The 22,811-nt window shown below is 39.0% G+C and overlaps 1 protein-coding gene across 1 annotated transcript in view; it reads left to right on the plus strand.

The window, feature by feature from the left end:
* The window catches only part of LOC107188346 (tolloid-like protein 2), a 76,129-nt gene that overhangs the window by 51,422 nt on the left and 1,896 nt on the right, over nucleotides 1-22,811 (plus strand). Inside the window, exons 5-13 of the mRNA XM_015576621.1 lie at nucleotides 11,072-11,464; nucleotides 12,492-12,670; nucleotides 15,487-15,717; nucleotides 16,268-16,492; nucleotides 18,921-19,388; nucleotides 19,894-20,016; nucleotides 20,122-20,440; nucleotides 21,119-21,410; nucleotides 22,482-22,695. Coding sequence (XP_015432107.1) covers nucleotides 11,072-11,464; nucleotides 12,492-12,670; nucleotides 15,487-15,717; nucleotides 16,268-16,492; nucleotides 18,921-19,388; nucleotides 19,894-20,016; nucleotides 20,122-20,440; nucleotides 21,119-21,410; nucleotides 22,482-22,695 — 2,444 coding nt within the window. The remainder of the gene's footprint in view (nucleotides 1-11,071; nucleotides 11,465-12,491; nucleotides 12,671-15,486; nucleotides 15,718-16,267; nucleotides 16,493-18,920; nucleotides 19,389-19,893; nucleotides 20,017-20,121; nucleotides 20,441-21,118; nucleotides 21,411-22,481; nucleotides 22,696-22,811) is intronic.

Below are 22,811 nucleotides of genomic sequence, written 5' to 3' on the forward strand. Positions count from 1 at the left end.
AAGAGGCAAAAAGGTGAACAGAGGGGTCCTGGAGAATACTCGCGGTGGCACGGCAAGAAAAGATCGTCGGTGGAGTGATTTATCGCGATCGAACGGGAGCAAAATTTCGTATTCAGCGAATACGTCGTTTCGATCGGTGGTGGATCGGTCCCCGCGTAACTTATCATTTTCCACTGTACCTCCGTGACTTCCGTTCTTGCGTTCACCGTATCTTCCACGGGTCTTCCAATGCGGACCCACGGCACTTCCGGTCGTGGGTTATCGGGCGGGATGGCGCAAGTTTATCGCGACGGTTCTATATCACCTGGACAGAGTCCGATGGACGGTTGAAAGAAGCGGAATTCAAGTCGAGCTTCAATGAGCCTCGATTAAAACGAGGCTGCGCTGAACGTCACGGATCGTTGCGTTAGCTACGGACGGGATCGGATTTAATCCTAGTTCAGGCAATACTTAGGTCACTTTTGACCCATTTTTACGTCTCATTCACGACGGAGAGAAGGTATATATATACAGTATACGTAAATAAAATAAATAGAGTATTTATATTTAAAAAAATTGTAATATATAGAATATTTATATGTTTTGTATTGTACAATATGGAATATAAAATAGACAGAACATTTACATTTTTTATATTGTAATATACATATATAGAATACACTGTGTGACATAACTATAAAACCGCTCGAAAATTTGCAATCCTTGTGTACTGTGGTTAAAATAAAAATGAACCACTTTCTTTCTAGGTAATATAATCTATCCCTTTCTGGAGAAACATTGTTTCTCAACGCAGTTTCAAACATGGCGTACTTTGTTTGTTTTTATTTTAACCACAATACATAAGAATACTATATTTGTTTCGCCAAGTGTATAACTTGTTTCTTAGAATGAAGTAGCTCGTTACCAGTAATCGAATCAAGCAGAGGAGGTCACTCTTTATACAAAAAGGAATAGAAAATTCAGTATGGTTTGTTGCTCAAACTTTTTCCTATAACACTTCATTTTCGAGGAACGTAGAATGTGAATATTCAACAGGGAGGCGTCGACGTGTCTGTCCATCGTATACTGTTTCTACTTATTTTCAATAGTCTGTCGAGCTTTACCATTGTACTTCCAAATTATCAGTTAATATGAATTTAGTATATCAATCGTGGGTAAAAGGCCAATGTTAGACTAGTATACGATCGATGGATTGTAATAAAACCAATGAAATACGTAAAGACTCCAATCACATTAAGAGAAGGCACAGAAACTAAAGTGACGGTCAATGGATTCGAATTAAACCAACCCAGAGTTAAGAAACTTCAATCAGACTACATAAGGGCCGAGAAACTCCAATCAGATCAATTAAGTCAAATAGACACGAATTGGAGTATCCTGAAACTGAAAGACTCCAATCGGACTAACAAGAAACCGGGAGATTCAAATGAGATCAAGGGGCTCAACTAGAACCAACAGTAACAAAAAGTGGCATTATATTTCAAATGTTATTTTTCTACATTCAACTAAAATAGATCTCGTGTATACTTCAAATTTTTAAATGTTTTAAATTTTATTTTTCTAGATTAAACTAATATTTACGAAATCTAATATCATAATAATCATAATAGATCGTCTACACTTAAAATGTAACGTAGTATCAATTCCTATAGCAAATACATATAAAGAAGCTATGGCCTAATGCCTCGCAAATTTCCTCCCACGAAGTATAGTGATTGATCGTTCAAATACACCAATAATTCAATAAACTGAACGCGGTCCATAGTACCTAGCTCATTACAATATAACAACACTAGTTTTACGTAACATCAAAATATTAGAAAGTGTTCTAATAATTATCATTATCCCTCTGGTAACCACGAGTTCAATATCCACAGACACTTTCAGTAACCAAGCAAAATTGCAACATCTCACATTGACCGAAATAGACGTCTCGAATACGTTTCACCGATAATGATTCATCTATTCCCCGAACTCGCAGATTACCCATTATTTACATCCAGCTTCTTCTTTTCTCCAAACTCGAACAATTATTATCAGCTGTTGTTTTGCGGGTTCTGATCACTTTAATCATCCCGTGGAACTTTCAGACAACGATTAATTAATTGCTTAATTAACTGCTTAATTTTGAGGTGATTACGGTCAAGAAGCGGGAGAGATACGTTTCGCCCCCCTCACCTCAATGTCTACGCTCGTTTTCCCGCGCTGAAGTTATGCCTATATGTGTACATACGTAACATTTTCTCGTAATGTTTAAAATAACAAAGATTTTTAAGTGGACAGAGTTCGTGAGACACACTGTATATACATACAATATACAAATACATATACATATATATATATATATATGGGGTGGCGATATTTAACACGATGAATTGCAATGTTCACTACGCAATAAAATAGAACAAAAAAAAACAGAATGGGAGAACCCAGGCCAGCGAGACTCCTTTATTATCTTGATGATTGATGAAAAATCGTGAATCGCTGGATTATTTCGGTTTGCCGGGGACACTGATATATTATATTGTGGTTTATTGCTTGCCGGTTATAGGGTGGCCGTAACGGCGGCGGCGGTGGGGCGGAGATGGATCGACATACGAGGAGGGGTGGTGGTAACTAGCGCACGTCAAAGCTAATAGAATGATCTATGCGTCTCGCGATCGTTTGATTGAAATCCACGTCGAGTCCGAACGATGCTGCTGCCTGGTCCCCAATGGAACCGACCGGCTTCGTGAATGCTCGGCGACGAGGAGAAAAGGATGACGTTTCGAAAAGTGGGGTGGCGACCACGCGTCCGGGATCCCCGTGACTTCGCGATGAATTTAATGCCCGCAAGAATCGAATCTAGTTGAAGATTCACGCACCTCGAATCTGTTTAACCGTTTCATAACAACCACGAGAACATGTATCTTTTTGCATGTTTGACGATGTTACAAGACATTTAAATGATTCATAAGAACATTTTAACATTTTAAAAGGGTTTAGTGCCATTTTTGTTTCGTTGCCGTTTGGCATCTTTTTTCTTTACTGCTCTCGCAGGTATTGTATAATAATTCACATTATAAAGTTAATATGTACATAATAAAACTTATTTATCGAACCTTTGATCGGTGAATTTTCTTCAAATATATAAATAAAAAGTAATGTAAAATCACCTTTCATACAAAATTGAAGCTTCTAAAAATGACATTTAACGAACCCCAGTTGAAACATCACTCGACAGTGAATTATTTAATTTTCAGTGAAAATGTATGAAGTAGTTACATGAAATTAATTTAAAAGTTCATTCAATGAAAAAACATCATGTCACGAGAAAAAAGGAGGAATACACATACATTCATCGCGACGTTGAATAACTAGGAAATGGCGGATCGGTAAATTCATTAAGGAATATGCACCGAGTCATTACGCATTCACGGGGGAGGAATATAAAATTCATTTCAACTGTGGCCATGGTTCGTGACGAAATTCACGTGACGCGCGTATAACTCCGGCCAATAAAATGGTCCCGTGTGTGTGGGGGTGTGTGTATGTGCAGTATTTGTCATCAATGAAAATGCGTCATTACCCCGAAATCTATGCATTGCAGTCCCTTCCGTCGGACGTGTTGTCAGATATAATCGCCGGCAATAATCATTTCACTTTAACGTTTCGAGACCGACGTGGCATTTAAATAATTTAATAATCTTACAAATATTTTACGGACGTGCCCTGCTTGTAAAATATTTTTCATGAATAACACATTGATACAATAAATTCATTTAACTCGTTTGTATAAGCGTTCAAGCCCACTGTAATTTCTGTTACATGTCGATGGATTATTTTATGTAAATTTCCTTTATTTTTGGCTGTTTTGTCAATTATGTGAAAAGAATGTAGTCCTATAAACTGATTGCATGTCACCGAAATGAAGAGTTTTTGCATTGCTTTTATACTCTGATATTGTTTCCTGGGAAAACAATCTTTCATCTTTTATGAAGATAGCAGAAAGATGGAAAATTGGCATAAATAATACAAAATAATGGAAATTATATTGTTAATCAAATAAATAAATAGTATAGAAAACTATTATACTTTATCGCATTATCTGAAATATTCGGTGTATTTGGAATACCTATGTATTTAGAATATTGGGAATTTTTTATTACTTGGAATATTTTGTATACTTGGTACACTTGGTATATGTACTTGGTATATGTAGCACATTTGGTATATTTGGTGTATTTGGTATATTTGGCATACATGCAATATTTTCAATATATTATTGTATCTAAATTAAAAATGTAGACAAAGTGTGTAAACTGTCCGAGATATTTTTCCAATGTTTTCAAATCCCACTGAATTTCCTTCATTCAAAGAAGAAGAAGAACGATATCGTTGAAACCAAGAATTAATTCGTTTTAGTGTCACTTCCCTTTTACAGTAAAAGTATCAGCCACCGATGACTCCGCAACCGGGCGGGACCTAGGTAAATCCCTTGAACCGGGAAGGGTTGAAAGTTTCGACATGGGGATTTAACGGGTCCCGAGATTAGAGCGAATTGCTCGATTATCGTTACATTTTATATCCCGGACTGCATTTGCGGCGACCCCCAGCATGATCGCCACAATTGAAACAATGGACCGTGTTTTGTTGCTTGCGGCACTTACTGTTAGATGCGGTCTTAAGCAAGACGCATCACTGGGGCCTCCGGATACTTCCCTGTGTCGTAACAACGAACCCCAAACTCGAGTGAAATACACATTCGAATTAGCTGAAACACATCCCTCCGCAATCAGTATTATAAGAAATAAGAAATTTCATGAATTTTTGCAAGATTTATCTTTTATTTGGAACTGGATAACCCCCATTAGAGGATACACAAATCTCTTTTTGATTCCACTATTTCGGAAGATACGTTCTGCGTTGATATATGTATATATCTTGTTATTTTGAAGTTAAAAATATCGATATTGAACCAATCTATTTTAACAAATTTTTTTAAATTTATTTCTAACCCTTTAATGCCGAAGCACCTCTTTCGAGAAAAAAGGTATTTCTCACATTTTGTCAACATGAAAATGGTCCCAATATGTGCACCTCATCTGTATATTCACGACAAAACCTCTGAAAATATGAATTTCTAGACGTGATGTACATATGTTAAACAGTTTAAAAAACCTTTATCCCGCCAAAATATGTTTCGAGCCTCGCCGTATCATCACCATCGACAACACCAACGCCTATCACCAAAAAGACACCACTTTTTTCCATATCTACATAATCCCAGAAGCGCAATAAATCCTCAGCAAACATCTCACTAACGCTGCACTCCACGTATCCAAATATACCCCCGTAAGCCACCCCCGTAGACAGACTACCAGAAGCCGGTTTAACGCCGTAGGCACCGGTACAGATCCGGAAAACTGTTCAGAACTCACCCTCTTAAAAAAAAAAACATGATACGCGATATATTATTCTGTTCCCGTGTTTAAATCCAGCCAAACAAGTGACAACCCAGGACTACTCCGTGGCAAGGAACGACCTGGCTGGGACACGATCGTAGAGGACCTAGGGGATGAGAAAGAATGTGGGGGTACGCGCTACGAAGAGGGGGTGGGAGTGACACTTTGAGAAATAATTTCCATTCCCCTCCCCCCTTTCCCCTGTCGCGTAAACATCCAGGGTAAGCCGCGGAACCGAGCACACGCGTGTGCCGGGGGTTCTGCCCCTCGTTTATTAGCGCTAATTACCGCGGGGGCGTAATTCTCCCCCTGGATTCACGCAGCCACCCCCACCCCCTTTTGTCCCCCCGCGGTGGTACCACCATGGGGTGAACCACCCTTCTCCAGCGGCGACTCTCGACCAGGACACGGTAGTCAAGCAAGCCACGCGTTTCTGAATCGGTGTAGGCATTACAATTAATTAACGTGAGCCTCCGCGGAACCCCGCGAAGGGGATGGTGTGTGTGCGCTCTGGTATCGTCGAGGGCCGCGAATCGCGGAAATTCACCGCAGCTTCGAGGGCTCGGGGGGAGGGAAAAAAATATAGGGAGAGTCTTTCTTTAACGACGTAACCGCGGTTTACAGGGTTTACGATCGCGACCGGTGACCACCACCAGAGGGTCAGTTCAACGCTTTACGCTTGACCCCCTCGATGGTGAGCATTATAAGATGAGTATAGAACGTATATTATACAGCCTTGGGCAGAAATATTGGGCAACCCAGAAGATATGAATTTTTGAAGAATATTTTTGTGTTAGCGGGAATACGGAACTGTTGAAATGTGGAACGAATTATTTTTTGTTCATTTTTGTCAATTGTTTTGGTGGGCCAGTGTTTGCATTAATGATTGACCATCAACAGCAGTTTCTTTCTGACTTTAAGTCTGTTCCTGTTAAAAAGGAATGAAGAGGTTTGCACACTTTGGAACCCAACATTGAAAGCTATTTTTTTTGGTTGTGAGAATGGTGAAGCGAATGGGAAATTTATTCAAATACATATCTTTGGGTATGTGGAAAATTTTTTTTCTAGAACGAAGTGGAAACGCTCGGGATAAGCCACGTTGGCTGTTTCTTTAAAACGGTTTGACCTAAAACGAGGAGCGGAACATTTTTATGTTGTACGTCAAATTTGCTGAAGAAATACTTACGGATTTTGCGATATGTTAAAAACTTTCTTTGCTATGGACATTTTTATAGAAAACTTTTCGGGTAAAAGCGATACTTTTCTCTTCGAATATTCACCGTTTGCACAAGAAAACATATTTCTAAAAATCTGTACCTACGTATTTATTTGGCATAATTTATGTAAAATACAAAAGGCTTTTTTTAGAACACTTGTAGGCGTCAAAGTGGGATAAGTTCTTAACTTGTGTTGATGGTGACTCAGTTCACTCTTATTTAATATATTTCAAAGAAAACTTTCTACATTGGGAAACGTTTAATACTATGCTATCGGTGGATTGTAATTCTGACGACTCTCATTACATGTAACAAAGGTTAATTCGTACGGTTTTATACGAAAGCTGTGTTCACAGTTATTCGTTCTCTCTCGTATAAATATAATTTTGGGGGTTTATGGTAAACTGCCGGTCCCGTATTAATCCTCGGACAGCCGAGGTCGAGGTGTATTTTGACCCAAGTTAATTTAACCCAAGTTAATTTCGCCTAAATGAAATTGACCTAATTCAAGCTGGTAGTTATACAATACATATTTTGCAATTATGTAAGAGAAGTGTATCATTAATCTCAACGAACTACTTGAAGCTTGTAGAATTTCATTTTTGAATTTATCCAATTAAACAATTATTATTTATACATTTGTTCGCTAGATACATGAATATATCTTTATTTTATAACTATTGTAAAATTCTCCCGTTCAGTCGACAAATCGTCGCCCGAGTTCTTAACTGTTCTAAAAATTAGGTAATCAATCTACGTGCGTCTCATTGGGCAAAAAAATACAAATTCACGATAATATAAAGAAAATTCAACCTAGAAACAAAAAATATTCTTTTAAGTCCTAACTTCGAAACTTTGAAAGTATTTTTTTCTTAATAGATGTATCTCCAAATACGAACAACAATTACAACTTTCTGTTGATAATAAGAGAAAATTTTGTTAAACATTGTAACAAAAATCTATTCAGTAGATATTGTAGTGTGTTTAATTATTTCACTACTTTCCTGCTTCTATAATGTTAAACTTCGTAAACATAAAACTCGGTTTTGTCAGTTTAGAAACTAGTGGAGATAGAGCATTTAAGAACTAGAGCGACAGAATCATCAACAAAAAGGTTTACCATCTTCGATTTGTCGTTCGATATTTTTCATTCAGATTGAAGAATTCTCTATCACTGCGTATTCACTCTATTAACGAGGACGTCGAAAAGGTGGAAATCTAATAACGTCGAGCTTGGAACAAATGATATACATTTCGAAGGGTTGGTTCGGGTCTTACCGACGACCCAAGGGGTCGTGAAATCCGATGCTGCCGACCGCCAAACTGGTGACACTTCCCCTCTGTAACACCGACACCTGGTAATCTTCTCCCGTCCTGCTTTTCCTCCGATTCCCAGGATCATCCTCGTACTATTTTACGATAACCCTAGGATCGCGCGCGACCCAATAGTACAAATGGATCCCTGGGAATGTAGGGCACATTACTGCGGACTCGAGAGGATCACGGAATTCGATACGACGGATTCTTTGGGTCGTGAAATCCGATAGGACGGATCTCCCGGGGTCCTGAAACCTGAAACTGTACCGTGTTAAAGTATAGGTGAATCGTTGAAGGGTTTCAAAGGTTTCAGAAACGGTTCTGACTTACGGGAATCTAATACTTGGTGGGTTTAGGGCAGTTTCAGAGATCGCGCAGGCGCTTCTGGAGGATCTGGATATTCTAGACACCTTGAATGATCGGATCTACAGGTGCTTTTGAGGGTATATTCTAGTTTGGATAGGTAATTATAAGGTTATTTCAGAGAATTAATATTGAACAAATAAATATTGCTCCAAAATTGGTGTTTCGTAAACCTTGACATTAATTTGACTACTGAAGAAACATATATTATAGGTCTGAATTCTTAGGATTATTTGGGGCTGTAAGTAACCCTGAGATATTCTGGAATGAATGTGTACGTCCGTGAACTTTTCCAAGACAGAGACTATTTTTCTCACCGGCAAGATTCATATGTTTACAAGATACTGAGATCATCCCCTTTGACGGGCTTTTGTTATTTTCATCTTCATTTTGTTCGAAGAAAGTGTGTCACCAGGAAAGCTCTTTGAACTTTACCGCCCGGAGGTATTATACACACTCTATGAATATTCAACGTTCCATCAAACTTGACGCTTGACACCTGGCGATTATGCGTTATCCGTGGTTTTTCGTTCCGTCGGAAAACAGTGAAAAACAGAGGGAAAAAGGAAGGAGAACGACCACACCTACGAGCTCACGTAGCCTGAACCGAAAAAAAAGAGAGTACAGATTCGCTACGGGTTGGAGTAGTTCCGACCGATGTCGTAAAAAAAAAAAACCTCCCAGTGGAACCGCGTTGCATTCAATTCACGCGTAACAGCTCGTTTTATTGGCACGTTTCGCGGGCATTTTTATACCGCGAACAGCTGTTTTTTGTGGATGGTTCGCTCTCTCGATCCCCCGTTTGTACTACCCTTCGGTTAAACGATCGTGAATTCTGCATTTATTTCGCCTTCGTTCTGTTATCCTGCATTCGTATTACTTATACAACCATACAGTGCTGTTCAGAGGTAGGGAACCCTTCTTCCACCTTTAAAGAAGTTCTTCTGTACAAGATGTCTACGATGTGGTTACAGTTTTCGTTCTAAGCTGTATTTAATAATACAGGATGTCCCCAAAGTAACCAACTTAAAATAAAAATGTTGATATCATGTTTGGCTCTATTTACGTGTTACTATGAATCCACTTATTTGAACGTGAACTTTTATTATTTGAACGAACAGTTGTGGAGAGTTGGGAGAATAGGTGTCTAGGAATAACTGTCTGGCCTCCGAGGAGTTCAGACACGTGGAGTTCTACTGTAGTTCATTTTTTTTTCATTACATAATTATTCCAACGAATGAAATATTCTTCCGCATCATGATTCTCTTAGTAGTTATACTCTATTAGAGTATTGAATAGGCTACCTTGTTCCATGGGCATCCATACCCAATGGGCGTTCCATACCCAACTTCCCGTTGCCTCCCTCCCCTCTCTGTCCACGAATAATTTCGACGAAACTGGAGTCCGTGGGTTCGGTCGACTCTACCGGTGGTTATCTGACCGTTGTTTACATAGCCAACAACAATGACCGATGTTGATTATCCGTTGGAACGTCTGATCATTTTACGATTCTACGCGAAACCGGGGCACTGCCGGCGGAATTACTATTTACACGCCAATAATGGCCAAGGGGAGTAGAGCCATCGGGTAAACCATGAAGTTCGATGGTAATATTCAATATCACGCTAACAGCATGTTAATAAGGGGATAGCTGTTGCCTTTAACGAGGTCCAGTGTATAATATCCCGTGCAACGTTAAACATTTGATGGCCGCCTTGGCCGTTCCCCTCAACCCCCTTCCATCCGTAAATTTTCCGGTTTTACAAGTCTCGCCAGTCTTTTAACGAGCTCCCCGTTGAACGCTTCGATGCCGGCGGCGAGTAAATTTTCCGGTGTTTTATATTTTACCGGGCGGAGAGGATTTTCTTTTTCAAGCGGGACCAGCTTCCGTTCTTCTTCTATTTTTTTTTATCCAACCCCCGTGACAGAGGGTGGTAAGGGTAGAGGGGCACACACCTCCAACTCCTTCCGTTTTCCGCGTAAATAACGTTACAGATCGTAAAGGTAGACGTGGATGAGTGGAGGGGGGGATTAACTTGGAATTTTTTTTGTTCACGCTCGATGGGAATATAAGAGGTGGAAAAAACGTAAATCTGTTACGGTCTCTCGCGATGTAACGGGGAAGTTCGTCTGGTGATCAAAGTTTAATTTAATTGAAAAATCTTTTTACGAGTGTTTCGTGGGGATCAGAGGCTGAGGAGGGTGAAAATTTTTTTGCGATCGGGCGAAGGGTCAGTGGCCCGTATAGTTTGAAGTATAGAGCGTTTTTCTTATATTACGAATATAAATATAAGTAAGTACTTGATGGGAATTTTGAATTGATTCACAGAATTTTGTTCTGTAAGAGGTACCACAAAATGTATTCAGACTTCTTTGTTCTATTTCTGCTCACTACCCAGATATCACACGAACGCCTAATGATGCCTTGAAGACGTCTTAAAAACGCCTTAGACCTCAAAAAGCCGTAAAATAGCCCAATAAATTGTTTCGAAACTTTAGTACTACATACAAAACAATTCGTGGTTTCATCCGACTTCCCTCACCACTCCTGAAACACCGAAACATAAACCTGGAACATCGATCATCCGATAAGTCCTTTCGTAGCGAAGAATATATTTCAAGTCAATCTAATTAACCGTAAAGATTTACAATAATTATCTCCGAAACGTAATCGAACAAAATCAACATCTTCGAATGGTATCTAACTCTAGATCGTCACATGTTCCGTAGATCCTCCAGAAAAAGACACAGACGTCGTAAGCTGCCGGAGGTCCGTGCCGACTTTGGCGACGGTACAGACGAGGTGGTGTCGTTGCACGATCGACGGCTCCGGGCGATCGAGTTCTACGAGGTGGAACACAAGTCGAAGTATTTGGCGAACAAACGTGGTACCACCAGAAACAGTCTTCCGAGCCGGACGAGGAGGGCCGCGACCGCCCGCAAGGAGCGCGTGTGGGACCACGGGGTGATACCCTATGAGATCGACGGGAATTTCTCCGGCGCTCACAAAGCCCTCTTCAAACAAGCGATGCGACACTGGGAGAACTTCACTTGCGTGAAATTCGTCGAGAGGGTCCCAGCCGAGCATCCTAATTATATACTCTTCACGGAGAGGCCCTGCGGGTGAGTTTGCCAACGCGCGGTTTTTAATTTTGGTGTGCTCCGGGACAGGGGGATGGCGAGCAGACACACAGTGGTACAGAACGCCGACTTAGGAGTTCAGAAGCTTAATTTAGGTGTAAGAATGGGAATATCGAAAGCAAACTTGGTAAGCATGTATTTCATGTTGTATGAATTAGGAATCCATAATTGTTTAAAGTTGTAAAAGATAAAGCAGATGAAGAGGACGGTGCATAGAGCGATAATTTGGATGTTGTTGGCTTTAATACCGGAACTATCGAAACCGTCAAAATGACGGATTTTAGATTTTGTTATTTTACAATTACTGAAATCTTAGAGATACTTTCATCGAAAATTTTGTTAACCTGTAATTTCTTATACACTTTATATTACACTTTACTAAGCTATATTTTATTACGTATATTACATACATTAATATATTATACAATTTAATTTGGCATACAGTTAAACGTTGGTAGTTCTAGTGTTAAATAATCGTAACTTCTAAACGGATGCATGAAATGTAACCATTTGCATGCTATTTTGTAGATAAAAATCTATATTTTAATGGTATGTAAAATAGCAACGTAGAAAACCTTGATAAGTGTTGAACGCGAATAATAATTGCTATATTTCGTTCTCTTATTCTTCCGATGGTAGTTCTTCAGAAAAATAATCTTTTCTTTTAATAATGTTAGCACATTGGCTTTTTTTTTACAAGTTATTAACTATTATCATAATATTTATACAATGTTTCGTTTCGGGTAAACGTGGTCTTGAACAGTAAACAAAGATTAAAGAAAATTTATAATTGTTGTGGTAAGTTCATTATAAATATATTAACAACCTAAACTTTATTAGGAATTTTCAGTGACTTTTTAAAGAGAATCTTCTTTGATTAAGTGAATTGTATATGACCATTTTGTTGTGTATTTTTGTTTGTGTAGTATTGAGATCAGTATCATTTCTGTATTTCAGTTTACTGTATAAATGATAAAAGTTTGACTGTATTTTCGAAATAATGTCGCAGATGCTGTTCCTTCGTCGGGAAAAGGGGTAACGGGCCACAAGCTATAAGTATTGGAAAGAATTGCGACAAGTTTGGAATAGTTGTTCACGAATTGGGGCACGTCGTTGGCTTCTGGCACGAACACACTAGACCCGATCGAGACCGTCATGTGCAGATTATTCGTGACAATATCATGTCCGGTGAGTGCAATTTTCATCCACGTATTTCAATTTCTTTCCAGAAGGTCACAGACATCAAATTTCTATAAAATATATATTGCACATGCGAAATTCGAATACACAACGGAAATTCAATCAAATAACGTTATTAGATAATCTAGAACTGAAACATTATGTAACATGTATTCAAAATTTTCAAGGTTCATTTATGACAGATTTCTCGAGTCTGCTATCATCAGATATATATTCTACATAAAATATATTTTTTACTGAATTCTATGACCCAAGAATTACTTGCAGTACCTCTAACTAGTGTAACCAGAAAGGTACTTCTACAATCTTACTGCCTAGAATTCTTTGACTGTAAGTAGGGTTGCCGCTTAGAAATCGACTAATCTAGGAATATGTGTGGTATTAGGTACCTTCACGAGCAAACTCGGTTTCCGTTAGGGGAAAAATTGACATAGAAGAAGGGTCTTCTACCACTTGGTAAATTTAGTCCAAGTACTGAAATAACTGTTAAATCGAATGTTAATTTACCATAAATTTCCATAATTCCCGATACCAAACTGTAGGAGGCTCTTCCCCTACGCCACTTTTTTCCCTAGTGGAAGCCGAGTTTGCTCGTGGGTGTACCTTCACCCTACAACGCATCTGTTACAATGCGCGATTCTTTGATGCAGCAAACATTCATTGCTTCCACGTCTCACATCATCAACGACGCTAAGTATCGCCAAGGTTTGTCGAACGTGAGGAGGTTCCCAAACCCTCTAACCAAGACCGTTTGCGCGATTTGCTTTCACGGCGAACAGATTCCCGTTTCAGATTAATACACCAATTTGTCGAAGGTATCTCGCAAATCTCACCAGTCATTAGCGCTGACAACTAAACGGGGCCGCTGTTCTAATATTTACACGCCTGGTGACAGTCACCGGACACCACCGCGATCACGGTTCGATTAATGGATACTCATAAACGGGAACGGTAACGAGCTGTTTAATTAGCGAGCCAGTCCGATCTCAACGCCATCTGTTTGCCCCCCGGAAATAGCAACTTGAGCCGGACCATCGGACGAAACGTCACGAATTCACGGGAATCACGTGTGGTCTTGTCCTGGTCACTTTTAACAATTTCGTTACTGACTGTAGTTACAGGGTGCTCCAAAATAGGTGTAAGTCCTTGAAAGGGGTGATTTCTGGTGCGATTCATAACAACTTTTTCCTTAGGGAAAGTGTTCTCCGAGGCTTTGTTAACGAGATATTAACGAAACACTCTGACCAATCAGAGCGCGAATCTGTTGTATTCTCAGAAAAAATTTGCGAATGTGCCTATGATATTCAAACGGTCAGGATTGACTAACCCCTTAAAGGTGATTATAGTCATCTCCACCGCTGAGCTCTTCCTGTATCCTAAAGGTGACTAGAGTAGCCAAAGTCGAGCACTTCTTGTGTCCTAATGGTGACTATAATCATTCGTCAAGTTTTCACATTAGTTAACACATTATTTTATCACTAGACTGCGGATTTTATGCATTTATAGGCTATACTCTGTAAAATATAATAAAGGACAAAACATTCACCAGATCCAGTATGATGTTTTCTGATTTATTCGAAACCCAATATGATACTTAAGAAAAGAAAGAAATTCCTACATTTACTCCTCTCTGTATGAATTGCTTTCGAAAATATTATTTTGCATGAAAATCCGCAGTCTATTTATCACATAAGTTATTACATTACTTTTGGTAATGAAACTCATGAATTAAACATATGTTGCACTATTTGTGGTAAAATGTGGACTCGTGACGCAACTGTCCCCTATAACAGCAGCATAATGGCTTTTGTGTTAACGCCGCCATTTTATCGGTTACGATGATCGAACGGTGATCGTGCGGTAGCCGTTGCTTTCCAACAATCGAGTAACGCTGACAGCGAATCGCACAGCACCGGAAAACAGTCTGCTCGACGACAATCGAGCGCTATCGTCCTTTCTGATGTATGTCCCCGTTGTGGAACGGAAGCGATCGACACCATCGAACGCTTTTGCCATCAGAAGTTGGACACTCGGACGAAATCGATCGCCTTTGTTTCTTCGGTTTCCGAACAGCGTATTTATCGAAGAATTTAGTTGGTGCCAGTTAGTTGACCGAGATCTGTACGAGTTTATGTCAAACGTTTGTTGGCGCGACGTGCCGGGATTCAGATAATCGGAGTGAATTTCGGTTTTGAGGGGAATATTATATCAAGACGTGACAGATTTTGATAAATCGATTCATGTATATATTCCTGGTAAAGCAGTTTATGGGATGGAGACAGCTGGGGATGAATGTCAATGTGGGATTAAACTGTTTGATTGTGTAATATTTCCAGGTCAATTCTACTGTACCTAATGTAATTAAAAAAGGGATATTTCGATACGATGTGATTAAAAGTATTCGTTTGTGAGGATAATTTAGACCAATGGGAAGTAAACTAGCATACTAGATCGAACTCTAAGAGGATTAATAATTATTTAAGCAACAGATAGAATTAGGATTGAGTCAACTTTACTGGAGAAAAACAGATGAACCGGAAATTTGTTTTTCAGTTCCATTTTTCGAGAACCATAGAATTTTTTGACAAATGAAATAAAGTTTTAAGGTCAGAAAATTTCTCTACGCAGTAGATTTCTCTATTTAATTATTCAGTGTTGTATTGTGAAAAGGATAGATCTATCTCATCGATAGTCAATGTGTTAAGCATAATACTATGGCGAATGAAATATGTATAATAATTGTATGAGTCGTTCTTTTTTTTTTTAAACTAGTTCAAGCTATATTTTACTATTACTATTTACAGGTCAGGAATATAATTTCAACAAACTCACGGAAGAAGAGGTGAATTCCCTCGGTTTGCCATACGATTACGATTCAATCATGCACTACGCGAAAAATACGTTTTCGAGGGGTACGTACTTGGACACGATCCTTCCAATGGAAAGGGACGGGAAGAAACGTCCTGAGATTGGTCAGAGGCTTCGCCTTAGCGAGGGTGATATCGCTCAAACGAATCTTCTCTACAAATGTTACAGTAAGTCATTATTTTCACGCAATGGATTATAACATGATTACTCGTATCAACTATACATACAGTGTGGGACAAAAGTATTCGTACACCTTTTAAAACGGAACAACTGTTGTCTCTGAGACCAACCTAAAAATTTTGACATACATGATTGGTGTTACTTTTAGACTTGAAGGGAGAAACCACCCTTTTTATCTCAAGCGTCTGTTTTACTTATTCGTTTGTAACTCGTAGACTACTAAAGATATCGGAAAAAAGTTTAGACAAATTCCATACCGTTTTTAATTGACCATACACGTACAAAAAAAGATTTCCAAAAAAATTCTTTTCCGTAAAATTATTTTCTTGTAAATTTATTCTTACCCACCGATGGACAACAAAAAACGAAACAAAATTTATCTAATCTCTTTTCCGATGTCTTTTGTAGTTTACGCGTTACATGCAAATATGTAAACGGACGCTTCAAATAAAGAACAAACATTCCCTGTGAGAAAGCATTTATTCGTCGATTGTGTACGAGTAGTGAGACGAGAATAAATCCACTTTTCGTGTTCAGAATGCGGTAGAACCTTCCAAGAGAACAGCGGCTCCTTTGGATCCCCGACACATCCGAACAGTTCGCCGCCGATCGACGGTGAACGATGCGAATGGCGGATAACCGCGACCCATGGTGAACGGATCGTGTTGAACATCACGTCGTTGGACATATTCAAAAGCAACTTTTGCCGCAGCGACTATCTGGAGATCCGAGACGGATACTGGTACAAGAGCAACGTTCTCGGTAAGCTGAGCAACAACGCCGCGATAACGAAACCGTTGAACGCGCGCGCCACAGAATTTATACTTATCCCAAAGCCACCCTATATCACCCGTGGGCGGTGTATGTATCGCGAATATTGCATTCGTTGTCGCGGAGAAAATACCCAGGGCGAACCATTTTTCCCCGTAGCCACTTTCTACGGGTAATCCAATGTCGGGACATATTCATGCTGTCGAGTGTACGGGCGGTAATTAATGGGCGAAAATTGCCTCTTCGATACGGGAAGCTCGTATACCGGTAGGTCAATAACGTATTCCACGGTGATCATTTTATTTCATCGTTAAACTGCATGGTTCCTTTTCCGTTCAACTGTGTCGATTGTTATACAGGGTGTCCCAACTGAAGGAGGCCACTTGCATATCTCATTTGTTTTTAATGAAACGAGAAATGTTTCAAACGGAATTTGAATGGTTTCGAAAGAGGAATACCGTGAAGGGAAACAAATTTGTTTCGCGTTTCTTCAAGGTCGCTAATATAATTTTGTTAGTGAACCGATACAAATTTTTCTTATGTCACAGCAATTTTTAAGAAAGAATTTAAGCTATGGTACCCTTTGATTGGGACGAAATAATGGATTACTTATTGGTGTACTTACTACTTTATAATTAACATTCACCAAAAAGGGTTCAGAATATTCTGTAGGTATTTACGTAATATTATTGCAAATTAATTTAAAATGGCAGATAGTTAACAGATCGTTTGTTTCCATATTAAAGATTTTTTATATTAATTGTTAGTTTTGAAAGAGATATTTCTAAGAGTGAGTAAGTATTTCGATAAAGGATGTTCTTATCGGTAGGAAATCAAAGCATGTAGGTAGACTGCGTATCATTCCCAACAAAATTTATTAATCAATTAGTATTACCGTTTAATTAATCCTTTGTTGTTCCACGAAATTCCCGATTACTTCCTGTTTTTGTTTGTTATCGAAGTATGCCTCGCGCAAATGAAACGAGAGAAGGTTTAATCGCGCCACTTAAATTCATAATTTGATTCCTGTTTTCAATAAACAAGCGTTAAAGAATCAGCTATCGAAGTAGCATGTACAATTATCTTGAAAAAAAGGATGTTATTTTTTATAACTGAGCACTTCTGTGCTGTTTTCATTATTTGTTCATTTATTTGCAAACGATATTTCACGTGTTTTATAACACATTATATGTCTCATATACCTAAATAATGATAAATATTATTATTATTCTATTATTAATACTACATTACTTATTATATTATCAGTACGACTATTATTACTCTTGTAAAATTGAAAGAAATTTAGTATTTAGTTATAATTAAATTGAATTTGTAATATTTCCCTTAGCCAGCAGTTACTCTTCGTTTATTCAATCGGAAGTAAAGAGTCAGACAACTCTGAAAACTTTCTTTCTCGTTTAAGTAAAACAATTTCACTTAATTCAATTTAAAAATTTCAGTGAAACATGTTTGGTTTTACTCTAAAAGACCGCCATAGTGGCGCACAGTATCCGAAGGATTAAACAGTCCCAAGTTTCTATTTTCGTTTCTGGTCGTTCTATCTTTCTATTGTTCTCTGTGCACGACGATCTTCATCCATTTAAATCAGGCGTATAAAAGCTCCAGTTTCACGGATCTGTTTCAAAACTAGCATGAAAACAGAGAGTGGGTAAACTATATACTTTAAGTCGTAAATGATCTATTTTATTTGCAATTATGTGTATTTAAAATTATTTCACTTGAGTGGGCCTAAAAATAGTGTGGTTTTATTTTGAAACATTTCATTTATTTTTCTTTATTCTCAGTTTATACGTAATGTTCCAAATAATTTTCGTAATGTCCCACTTAAAATATTTCGTTTTCACTGTATGGCATCCATTATTTCACTCTTAACTGGCGACGTCTCTTGAAACCATTTAAATTACGTAAAAAATATTTCTCGTATGATCACAGACACCCTGTATACAGGATGTCCCACCTAACGTGAGCACCATCAGTATCTCGCTTGTTTTTAACTTGCAGAAAATTTATTTTAAAAAATGCTCAAACTGACATCCATCAACCTCGACACATTTTTCGACTAATCCCTCTATCCTAGTTATTTTATTAAGTGACCCTTACAATTAGTAGTTCCCGCGGTAACGTTGGCTACCAATCGCAGCGCGTAGCCAAAGAACTCAGCCAGCAGACTTGCGCTCTGATTGGTCGGTGTTTTTCGTTAATATCTCGTTAACAAAGCCTTGGATGACATTTTTGCTAAGGAAAAACTTGTTTCAAATCACCTCACGACTCTCCCATTTCCGGGCCCACCAACATTTTTGTTACACCCTGTATACGCCTATAGCAGCGAAAGGGTTCAACCATGTGCATAGTTCGGAACAAATGTCCTGGTAATGTTCAGTTGTTATCGTGAACGCAGGCCGGTATTGCGGCAGCGGGAAGATCCACGAGCCCATCGTCTCCACCGGAAGTCGTATGCTGGTGACATACGTGACGTCCACCCGTCAAAGCGGTCATCGTGGTTTCACGGCGAGCTACGAGGCCGTTTGCGGGGGCGAGGTCGAGCTGGACGCGAGCGGCCATTTGGAGTCGCCGAATTACCCGGAGGAGTACCAGTCCAGCAAAGAATGTATCTGGAAGCTATCGGTGCCGGAGAACTTTCAAGTGGCGTTGAAGTTCCAGTCGTTCGAGATCGAGAACCACGACAATTGCGTGTACGACTACGTCGAGGTCCGTGACGGTCACAATCCGGACTCGCCGTTGATCGGAGTTTATTGCGGCTACAAAATACCGCCAGACATCAAATCCACCGGGAACAAACTACTGGTGAAGTTCGTTAGCGATGTGTCCGTGCAGAAGGCTGGATTTTCAGCCACGTTTATGAAAGGTACGGTATTTGTTTCAGGGGGCGACAACGTGGTCACGAATGTTGGGAGTTTAGTTAGCCTTCGCGGTTTAGGGGTTCAAGTACGTGAATCTGGGGATCGGTGGGTTTTTAAACCTCGGACGACGATGACCGGAGTCACATTATGATGTAGGGAAGGCTTTATTCTAGAAGGCTTTTATCTGATGCAGGGAAGCTAATTTTTATTATGAGTAGCCTAGAAAATGATATTTCATCGCACGCAGGTTAGATAATTTTATTTTAAATTTATCAAGTCCTATTCTATTGCCCGTGTATCCGACAGATTTTTAAATTCGATTATCTGAAAAGAAGCATTACTCGAAAAAAGTTATTCCTTTTTCTTTTCGACTTAATTTGCGTGTAGGACCATATCGTGCCCAGTTGTACCACTATTTTGGGGATACTCTGTAAATGTCACGATGGAACGATGAAATGTTGGAAAATACGTTTAAACAAAACGGAAATATTCGTTCAACTGATTTTTCAGAATTCGACGAGTGTGTTCTGATCGAGCACGGCTGCGAGCACGACTGTATCAACACTCTGGGAGGATTCGAGTGCGCTTGCAAACCGGGTTACGAGTTACATTCCGATGGTAAACACTGCGAGGGTGAGTTTGTCGGATTGTATACATATTTCCATGTTGAACCGTGTATTTCCATGTTGAATACCGTGTTACCATCGTTCGACTAATCGAAATTCACGTCACCGTCAGATGCCTGCGGCGGAGTGTTCGAGGACAGCAACGGAACCATCACCAGCCCTTCATTTCCGGTAACCTATCCCGGAAACAAGGACTGCGTATGGGAGATCGTGGCACCGCCACAGTATCGTATCACGTTGAACTTCACGCATTTCGATCTGGAGGGTAACAGGGCCCGGCAGCAAGAATGCGAATACGATTCCGTCGAAGTCAGTAGCAAACTGGGCGAGGATATTCTGCGGCAACACGGTATTTTCTGCGGATCCAGGCTGCCACCGTTAATCACGTCCGAGGGAAACTTTATGAGAGTCACATTCACGTCCGACAACAGGTATCAATATTTTCCTTAAGAGGGGAGCCTAGTGTAAACAGCTGAAAATCAATAAATTTTTGGGAATTTATTGCGAAGAAAGTATTAAATCAATCTCTTTGAAAAGCTTTGAGAATACTTTATTGTGGAATTGAACTGAATACAAAAATGTTTATTTTCGCTACAAATTCATGAATATTATTGTTATACGGACTTATGCGCAGCCAGTGAGAAAAAAAGCCTTCCCTACATCATAATGTATACTTTATTAAATTCGTCTGCTGCTTTCAGTGTTGATAAAAAATATTTGCCTGCCTCCTTGTTGTCCCGAATAAAAGAATTCCACAAAAGAAAATGTTTTCCTCGATAGAAAAACAATCGAGTCTGAAAAGGTTAAGAAAAAATTTCATTCGATGACAGCTGTCGAATAATTACTAAATTGCAGTCACTTTTGCATTTACAAGTCACGATATGGAAACACGAACATTTTTCATTTAACTTATAAACATTCTTCATTTCACTTGTCGAATACTAAAATGCTTATGATAAACGGTCAATTTTTTATGGGGTAAATTATTTAAATATTTTACGGGAACTGCACAGGATCCTCTGCAGTGTAGTAATTATTCGCCACCTTAATCGTTCGCTTGTTGTCGCCGTTAAAACATCCCGCGTCGTGCTGTTTTTTTTCCGCTACAGTATTCAGAAGACGGGGTTCGCAGCTGTTTTCTTTACGGACATGGACGAGTGTGCAAACAACAACGGCGGCTGTCAACACGAGTGCAGGAACACAATAGGCTCTTATCAATGCTCGTGTCACAACGGATTCACGCTCCATGAAAACGGACACGATTGCAAGGAGGGTGGTTGCAAATACGAAATCGTCGCACCGATGGGCACTATCACGTCCCCGAATTATCCGGACCATTATCCCGGCCTGAAGGACTGCGTTTGGCATTTCGTTACCAAGCCTGGACACCGAATCAAATTAGTCAGTATTATTTTCCTTCTTTTTTTAAATAATATCTTGACTGTAAACTTTTAGAAATATTAGTAAACTGTTACAAGTAGACTGTGGATGTTATGCATTTATGGTAAACAGAGTGCTCTAAAACTCACGGTACAGTTAGAAGTTTTGTAAAGTTCAATGAGGCTTTTCTATTATTTAATATCTCCTAAATTGTGGATTTCTCGAATGAAACGTTGTAGAAGTATTTTTTGAAGTGTAATGCTTTTACTTTCAGGTAGAATAATGAGATTAAATGAAAAGTAAGGTAAAGTAACAAAAAAGAAGGGTTTAAAGTGAGGATGTTTTTGAAAATCGATGTTCTAGTCAAACTTGGGACTGGGATCTTACGGTAAAGTAACAAAAAAAAAAGGGTTTAAAGTGAGGATGTTTTTGAAAATCGATGTTCTAGTCAAACTTGGGACTGGGATCTTTTATCCCTCCCGATGCAGTCGAAGTGTTGTATATAAGGTAAACGAATTTCTGTTTAGTCGGGAAATGGATTGGAATCTGAATTTGCATACATATCTACAGTTTAATTATAAATGTTAATGTTAGTTGACCCTTTGCGCTCTGAGTATGCCACTGAAACGTAGGAATCGTCTGGCGTTGGACTTCAAATATAGCTCCTAGGCACTGAAGTTTATACCAATATTAATTACCTACCGACTTTTGAGTGCTATCTGATAGTTTAAAGTTCCTTGAATTCGTAAAAGCAAGTATATGTATAAGCTATCTCAGCTCGAGTAGTACAACTTCGCAGGAAGTAATTTTATAAGAAAAAAGAAGTCGAAAAAGAAGAATACATTCTTTTCATACTCAAACGGTAAGGTCTGAGGAATCGTATCTAGTTATTGTTCCATTTCTGCTGTCTCTACTCCATTATTTACTATTCTTTCATTATTTTCGATTAAGAGAATATAGAATATAGTATTTAATTGTTAATCGACTTCAACAGAAATTGTTTGTAGTGTACACTTCATACTTAATCTTGTAATAAGTGGTAATTTTGTTGCGAATTTCACGTTTGTAAAAAAAAAATCGGATTTGCCGTAGGTTTTTAAAGTCTTCGAGATGGAATCCCATCAGGAATGTGCTTACGATCATATCGCCATTTACGACGGCGATTCTCCGGACAGTCATATCCTTGGGAAATTCTGCGGCACTAAGGAGCCTCATCCAATCCTAGCTACAGGAAATCAAATGTATATGGTTTTCAAGAGCGACGTTTCCGTCCAGAGGAAAGGCTTCATTGCAACTCACAGCACTGGTAAGAAAAAAACAGCTCCGAGTATTACGTGTACACGAGTTATATCTTCGTTCTGATCTATTATTTTGTACTTCGCGATAGAATCTTAATTTTCAAGTAAAATGAAGCTTTACTAT

Source organism: Dufourea novaeangliae, unplaced genomic scaffold (assembly GCF_001272555.1).
Source record: "Dufourea novaeangliae isolate 0120121106 unplaced genomic scaffold, ASM127255v1 scaffold124, whole genome shotgun sequence".
NCBI classification, from domain to species: domain Eukaryota; kingdom Metazoa; phylum Arthropoda; class Insecta; order Hymenoptera; family Halictidae; genus Dufourea; species Dufourea novaeangliae.